Source organism: Primulina huaijiensis, chromosome 13 (genome assembly GCF_012295235.1).
Source record: "Primulina huaijiensis isolate GDHJ02 chromosome 13, ASM1229523v2, whole genome shotgun sequence".
NCBI classification, from domain to species: domain Eukaryota; kingdom Viridiplantae; phylum Streptophyta; class Magnoliopsida; order Lamiales; family Gesneriaceae; genus Primulina; species Primulina huaijiensis.
In genome coordinates, this window is record NC_133318.1 from 17,537,986 (window position 1) to 17,546,734 (window position 8,749).

The following is an 8,749-nucleotide window of genomic DNA, read 5'->3' on the forward strand; positions in this document are numbered from 1 at the left end:
AAAATAAAACAATTTAATCTTTATATATTATTCTGATGGCTAGTTGACATTCTTTTTCTTGTCTTTTCTTCCTTCTTCTTTGGTTTCAAGGAATGATTTTCATTTTTGAACTTAAAAGTTAGAGTGTGAATAGCTACTTATAATGGATGTGATGGAAAATGATTTCAGATTTTTCGTTGCATGCATGCCAAAGTATCATATTAAGAAGTGGGTTTTTTTGACGGAGTTTATAAATTATGCAAAATAATTTATAAGTTGTTTCAGAGCTTATAAGTTCGAATTTGTCATGTAACAATTTGGTCAAACATAAAAAAGTTGAGTTATTTGAACTTATTTTATAAGATATTTTTTAAAACATCTTTTACTGCCCAAATTATTTTTATTAATTTGAATTTATCTCCAATTTATCTTTACATAATATTTCATACAAGTTAATTTCGAATATTATTATTGATATCATTATTAATATTACAATAAATATTTAATTATAATAATTAGTAATGTTGTATTATTACTAATACAAAATTACTGTTATTATTAATGTTGTATTATTACTAATACAAAATTACTGTTATTAAGATTTATGACTATATTTATTATAATAATAATGTTTTTAATAATAATCAATATAATCTTAAGTAATTTTTGATCTTATAATGTCAAGCACATCACCATTTTTAATATTAATTATCTTATTTTGTCAAACATTTTAACAACTTATTTTTAACACAAAAACTCGTGTGAGACCTTTTTTCGGCTCAATTTTGTAGGATAGATCTTCTATCCGACCAAACACATGAAAAATATTACTTTTAATCCTTAAAATGTTACTTTTTATTCAAGATATGGACCAGGTCAACCCATTTCACAAATATTATAAATATGTGATATCATCTCACAAAAAACCTATTTTTAAAAAAAAATAAGACCCTCACATCTTATAAGTTCTATGAACTTAAACACTGTAATTTGATTTGCAAAACATGAGATTCAATATTTTGAAGATGGATTCCCTTGAATCCTAGATACTTTAATCTTTTTAATGTTAAAACAAGAGTAAAATACCATGAAGCTAAATCTGTGTCTTGGAAGCCTCTCTGGAGAAATGTCGTTTATAATAAACCTAGTTGATATATTTAAGCGAGGATTCAGTGAGAGCAAAAGAGTATTCCATTTCTTCAAGAGAAAATATTTGAATTTTATGTACTTTTCATGTATGAGTTTAAATATAAGTTTTGAATAACAAGTGCTAAAGAGAAGAGTTTTGTTTATTAAAAAAAAAACCATAAGGCTGTGTTAGGATTCATCAATTCCAAATTCTTTGATTTGTTTGAATCGATTTTAACAGTAAGGATTGAGTTTTGTATAATTTGAAATGCATAGTTTTTTAAAATCAATAGTTCATATTTTAGGGACCATTATTCATGGAAAGAAGAATTAAATAGCCAAAAATAAATGGCCAGCAAGAGCAATAGAAAGAGGCAAAACTTGGTCCCCAGCAGTTTTCACTCGTAGGGACAAAAGAGTTCACAAATTAAAGTAAATAGAATTGGATTTGATTCTTTTAACAAAAAGAAAAGAAACAGAGAATTAGATTTTATTCTTAGCCTTCATAAAAAGGCATAAATTTGTCAGACCATGTACAACGTTTCAGACCACTCAAAATCGTGCAAAGAGTTTGGAAACATTTTGCCTGAGTAAGCCAATAATTATAGATATTAACAAAATCACACCTCTTTTAACTTATAAAATGTATTTTAATATATATATATATATATATCTACAACCGAAATTCACAATATCCTAAATATCCATTGCATATTGCAAATCACGCCATACATCAAAGAAATCCATCGGACTGTAGTTGGTTAATTGTAAGAAGATATCTTACAATTTCAATTTTCATCCATGCACAAGTTCATCCAACGGCTGTGTCTATCCGGAGTTAACATAAACCAACCTTAAACAACGAGATACACCTAAACTTCCATTTCCTATAACATTTTACTTGCTATACTATCACTCCCTAGTTTATTAATATAGATTCTACTGATGTTTTAATCTCATTAATTATTTTTATTTCCTCAAATACACCTTAATTTATCATTGAAAAGTCTTTAATAATAAACATAATCTAGAAACAAACAATGTGTAGTGCCAAAGGCAGTTGTACCATACAATGAGATGAAAGCAACCGGTTATCCTTTCCTCTTGCAACCCATTTGTCAGGTTTACTGTACACAATCGGAAAAGCAGGCCATTGCACGAAACAAGAAATTGCTAGACCAAATAGTAACATACTTTCCCGAGAAAACTTGACAAGAAATATGCCCCCAGCTCAATTTTCCATTTGATTCACTACCTCCATTATAGTTTTACAGATACAACAGAAACCAATGCCATACTCTCCTATGTAGTCCAAGCTATTATTAATAGTTTAGCATATCGGAATTACCACACCTAGCTGAACATCAACCTACGATCACAGAAGATATAACAAGCTACGAAAGAAGAGGGAAATAAATTTAAAGTTGAATTAGAAGATGTAGAGATTATGAAATGCTCCACTTTATCAAGCTCTTCCAGCAGTGTCAACTCGGCTTAATTTCAAACTCAATACTCAAAAGGGTTTGTGCTGTTTCCAACGTTTTCTCCCCTCCAGGATTCATTGATTCATCAGTCAAATCGCTTTCTTTGTCCATTGACAGTTGGGTTTGACTCCGATATGGTTTCATTTTGATATTTTTTAGACTGTCCGTGGAATCACAAGTATCATCAACTAGACGAGCAGACTTTGAGCCAAGTCGCTTTTTTGGTACTGGCATGTCGTGATCGTGAACTCCCCTGTAGGTTATTACTACAGCACAAGTGTAATCCATGGCTTTCTCGGTGTGCTTTCTAACAGGACATCCAGCTGATGTACATCTGTAGTAGTTCCTGAAATTCATTTAAGAGTTTATTAAAACAAATACAGACCAACAGTGAACATCACGGACAATCGATGTAACAATGTTCATTACTTGTTAATACAGAAAAAGAGGTTTAACAATTTCTTGCATTCAGAAAGTCGGGATATGAGAAATAATATTACAGGACCAAACACTTGCTGTTGTGCCTATAATTACTACCAGCGGTGAAGGCTCAACTCAAATTTTTTAATCTGACAGCAGTTCAACCGCTATGTACTGATTGCTGTGGCCACATATGCAACCATAGAGGAAATATGAACAATTCGCCCACCAGCTCAAGCACGTTTTGTCTTATGGACCTTGCGGTAAACCAAGTAGCAGGAGCAAATATTGTTCCCCACTAACAGAATCACTTAAAAGTTGAAAATTTTCTCACGAAGTTGAGGTAGTCGTTTCGTTTGATGAACAATCGGCATCCCACTTTCCCATTCTTGTAAGACTAATTCCACGCACTTCCAAATACTGGCCCAAGCTAAAATGGGGTGCTGATATTTTGTGCTAGCAGTGAATAATCGAGACACTGTTTGGGATTCCAAATCGAGCAGGCGGTTCAAAAATCAAATATGTTCAGTTCTGTGGCCACAACCCCTTGCCGAATATAATATTCAAGTAATTTTGAGATATTCAAGGGAGGAAAAAAAAGAGTCCAGCCATCTTGTTGAAATTAGGATTCTCATACGAATCAATATTAAAATGTAATACTGGGATCTGAGAGTGTACCTTGGATGAGGATTCCCCTTCACCATCTTCTGGCCATACTTGCGCCACCTGTACCCATCCCCTGATATCCCCATGTCACCAGCTGCATGAACAACAAATTCAGATTTCTTTCCAGGTTTGGAAAGAGGCCCCAATTCAGCAGCAGAACTTCTCTTCTGCCTGGAGATTCGTATAAGGTAGTCAAATTCTTCTGATAAAAACAATGAGCTACATGATATTACTACATTAAATCAAGAAAACCATGTAACTAACAACTTACCTGTTTTCACATACAGGACCATCGACATACTCATCCTTAAAATTGATTTCCATGGTCTCGTCAGACCCACTAGACTCTTGCTGCTTTGTTTCCGGTATCTGATCAATTCTAAGCAAAGTTTCTTTTGAAGACGTAGATGGAACAGGGTCACTAGGACATCTCACTGAATGGGTTTTAAGATCATTACCATTAATCGGCATGATTGGACGCACAGCCTTAATTTCTCTAATGCAATTTAGCTTTTGCGGAGGATCATGATTGTGGAGACTTCTGTAAACTGTATCTATGACATGGTTAGAATGATCACAGCAGTCAATCTTTTTGGCATAACAGTCAGAAAATGTGCATCTGTAATAGCTCCGAAAGCCCTCTGGACTCTTCACTTGCTTTTGACCATATTTGCGCCAATTGTATCCATCAGAAGAGGCCTTCAGCATGGGAAGTGCAGCAAAAGGCTTTAGTTTGGGAGAGTTATCCATGTCCTGATCTCCAAGGCATGGATTCCTCTTGTTTTCAACTGGTACTACTTTTTGTTCTGACGAAGATGGACTCGGAATAGATGAACCAGACTGAGTAGCATATATAGGTGACAGCTCCAGCTTTGATGGACCGTCATATGGCTGTATCAGATGTTGTATTGGGGTTTGGGCAGGTTGACCAGTAATAATTTTCAAGGGTTCCTCATGGATTGCTTTAAGTTGGTCCTGAGGTAATAAAAACAAGAAGATAAAATTCCAAAATAAAGATAATGATTTTATGCGTCAAAGACGGATCATGCAGATCTCCGAAGTAGCAGGAAGACAAAAGAAAATAGAATAAATTTCATCAATATCATTATTCTCGTCCGTTATGAAGCCAAAGTGTTTAAGATGACAACACTTTTTGTGATAGTCTGATGCTGAAACAAAATCAAGTGCTTGAGAGATAACATACTAATTCACTTGAGTAGCCAAAGGTCGTATTGATGCAATTAAAGTTTAAGAAATGATGAGCACGCTCCAATTTTATTTCCAACTACCATAGGATACTAGAACAGAATTCACTGTCTTCTAAACCAACATCTACCATGCAAAACCTAACTTTAGATGAAATAACATGCAGGATCAAGTTTATTGCCACATTTGAACTAATTTTTCTTTTCTTTTTCTTCCATGGGATGGTGCAAAATTCAAGCAAGACGTATAGGCGATGGTGTTCATCCGATAAAAAATGTAAATTTGCATCTCTTGTCCATAATTGCTCTAATAATTAAAATAGCCATTACATTCCACACAAAAAGGTTGATTTTGTCAATCGTATAATAATAACTGACTTTACTATGAATACATAACAGGATATACAGACTAGCCAATAAATGTATATCAATATTTTTCAGTTTAAGACCCATAAAACAGGTAAATTCCACACAATGGAATTTACTACATTCGGAAAGATTTGCACAAATTAGCTGAAACATACTTGTAGGTGCATAACTTGATTATGTGAATGCTTTTATCAATCTGGAAGTAATAGTTTAGTTAAAAATGGAGGAAGCGACAATAAAGAAGTTACGTCATATTTCTTTCAAAAAAACAGTGGCGGAAACAAGTAATTAGTCATATCTGAATTAAGCAATATTTCCAAGGCATGTAATTTTCGATAGAAACTCAAGATTAGTGAATTAGATTAAATTAATTAGCTTACACTGGTGCTTTACTCGGCTTGAACCAAATTAACTCAATCAAGGTAACCATAAAATGGTGAATAATAAAGAAATTCAGGTTTCAAATATCAAATTAGCTCAGTACAGGAATGAGAGTCGATACCCACATATCAAATTCTGGAAACGAAAGCAATTTCTTCCACGTTCCAACATCACAAGAATTTAGACCAATCAAGCTTAGGGTCTTCATGGGGAAAAAACTGTATAAAAAGAAAAAAAAAATCTAACCTTTAACTCTTCGACTGACAGTAGAGGTTGCAGAGAATACTCCACAGGAACCTCTGCAGTTTTCAAAATTCATCAAAACCAGCACGTTTACTCGCTCGTCCATAGTACACACATGCACATACACACCGAAACATAAGGATTCCAGTCTTTGATCGCACAAATCTATAATCTCAAATCGTTTTATTCACTTGAGATTGAAAAAAATCCGAAAAAGCATACAAAAAGATGTATTTACGAAGTACCGGATAAGCTGTGAGTCGAATCTTTATTTTCGGAACCACTCTCGGACAACCGTACAGACACTAGGGTTCCCAATTCAATAGCTTTGGATTCTCCGCTTTCACAAGAGGAAGCGTTCACGACGGTAAAATCATTACCATTATCTCTACTCGGTGGACTCCGTTCATCGTCTTCTCCGATTGTTTCACCTCGAATTTCTTCCTCTTCGCTTGGAGGACTTGAATTTTCGTTTTGTGCTCCGAGCAAAGCCTCTGAACTCCGATGCGTCCCCTCTTCCATAGCTGGATCCTACGCACAGTCAGTGAGTGAGTGCGTGCTTTTGTGGCTGTGAAGGAGATGATTTACAGTTGTTTATTCGCAGATTCTTCTCCTTCTGTAGTAATCGTTCTTTGCATGAAATGACAAGAAATACCCCTCTGAAAACGGTATTTTACGGATAGTGAAGGGGTTAGTTTCGAAAGCGTGGGGAGTAGTCTTGTAATTTCATTCTGAATGATGGGGTTAGTAGAGTGGCGTCAACATTTTTGGAGTGTCACTAAAAATATTAATTTGTAATTTATTTATTTTAATGTGAACCGGACATAGTTTGAAGGTTTGTACGATTTATTTATTCCATTCGATTTGACCTTCGTTGACTCCGGTTGGGTTAGCTGCCCACTCCATTTACAGACTTATTTCATCGTCACCTCGTCAAAAAATATTTTTATTTTCTCACGTTCATTTTAATATTATGACTTACTATTTATTAATTTTACTGTACAGTCATTTATTTTATTATTATTTTATATTAAATAAATATATTTTCAATTTTATTTACACAATTTAAATGATTATAATATAAAATAAATAATATTATTATTTTTAAATATATTTATCATATAAAATTAATTTATCTTATTTTACGAGTGTCATTTATTTAAAATTAAAATAATATTATAAATTTGAAATGAAGAAGTACAACATATAAAAAAATCATACTTGCGTAAACTTAAAAAACAACATATATATTAACGGAAAGAGAAGCTGTAAAATAATATTTCGTTATTGTTGTAATGTGACAAAAAAAATATGTTCAACTAAGTCGACACAAAGTTGGTGATGTACATGACTGTCACGTAGTTTGGAATTTGTCATGAGATAGATAATCATGAAATCTTCGGTTTGAGTCCTGGACGAGTTGTGCATGTTCGTCACCTTCATCGTTGTACTAATTTGTCACGTAATCATCATGATCTTCAACAGCCATGTTGTGCAAAATAATACATGCTAACATGATAAGCTTTAACTTTTTAATTACTAATAACGAGATTGACCTCTGACAATTGACCATCGGGCTAGGAGCATCCCAAATGCTCGTTCAACATCTTTTGTTGCAGCTTCTTGTTTTTCCTTAAACAACCTCCTCTTGGGATCCTCCGACCAAGGAAAAGACTTCACGAATGTAGCTCATTCCGGATATATTCCTTATGTTAGATAATACCCCTTCGTATATTATTGAGTGTCGTTGTTAATTGCTTTGCGAGACGTACGTTATTGAATATGCGAGATTTCGTACAACACATTGATATTATTATGTGAACTAGCGACACCAATGAATGCATGTCATATCCACAAGTGTTGAAACGTGACCGCTTCAAGAACGATTGTTGGAGACCTATGGACTCTTGTAAACTGGCCTTTTCCAAGAAACTAGACATTTTTTCCATTCTCAGTGCAAGCAATCAAGTTTGCCCAACATTCTAGGGAAGTCGTGTCTCTCATCATGCATTTGAAGAAGACATTGAACATCATCAGCATTCGTCTGAAGTATCGATTACCAAATAGTTTAACCACATATTTGTAGACCTTGAAAAGACACTTGGTGCCGGTTGATTCACCCCTATGTAGGTACTCGTCAAGGATGTTAGCCAGGTCTCCATAAGCCAATTGACGAATTGCGGTCATGTATTTTTGTAGTGGTGACAAGTCTTTTCTTCTTGCAGCATCGTCCCTCTGCTGAAAATACGATGAACAATTCTCAAGTGCATTCACTATGCTAAGGAATAACTTTCTTCGCATTCGAAATCGTCTTTGAAATATTTGATTTGGATACATCGGGTTTGTAGATAAATAATCATTGAAGAGTCTCTCATGCCCGACTTCACTATTTCTTTGGACGAACCTTCTTCTTCGCTTCATCTCGTTATTGTTTTGATATGTCTCAATTATTTGTCGACTTTGTTGAAGTATCAATGACATTAATTGTAATGCCCGAAATTTAATTATTGTAATCAGAAGTGGATTAATTAACAGTATTGAGATTGTAGGAGCTCAATTGGAGAAGCCGGGCGTCAGTGCAATACAAGCCAAGATGTTGGACAGAACCTGTGGCGCCCGAGCGGTAGAAAAGGACCGCCCGAGCGCCAGTGCACCACCAGCTTTGACTTTGGACAGAACTTCTGGCGCCCGAGCGGTAGTTTTTGACCGCCCGAGCGCCAGTGGATAACAAGTTGAGCACTCGGGCAGAACATTCCGCGCCCGAGCGGTAATTTGTGACCGCCCGAGCGCCGCCTGAGAAACAAGAAGACTAAGACAAGTGTCCTTCCCATGCAAGATATATTATATAATCTTCATTCCCCTTCAGATTTTGCA

The 8,749-nt window shown here is 34.8% G+C and overlaps 2 protein-coding genes across 2 annotated transcripts; both read right to left on the reverse strand.

The window, feature by feature from the left end:
• Positions 1-2,447: 2,447 nt before the first annotated feature.
• Positions 2,448-6,522, reverse strand: LOC140991735 (probable WRKY transcription factor 32). The gene is made up of 5 exons (XM_073461862.1): positions 6,121-6,522; positions 5,879-5,931; positions 3,949-4,652; positions 3,690-3,848; positions 2,448-2,937 (listed from the first exon to the last, which is right to left on the reverse strand). The coding sequence occupies exons 1-5, from the start codon at positions 6,395-6,397 to the stop codon at positions 2,592-2,594; spliced, it is 1,539 nt and encodes a 512-aa protein (XP_073317963.1). The 5' UTR covers positions 6,398-6,522; the 3' UTR covers positions 2,448-2,591.
• A 1,285-nt stretch (positions 6,523-7,807) lies between these two features.
• LOC140991290 (uncharacterized) lies at positions 7,808-8,296 on the reverse strand. Its single transcript, XM_073461209.1, has one exon. The coding sequence runs from the start codon at positions 8,294-8,296 to the stop codon at positions 7,808-7,810; it is 489 nt and encodes a 162-aa protein (XP_073317310.1).
• Positions 8,297-8,749: the final 453 nt, after the last annotated feature.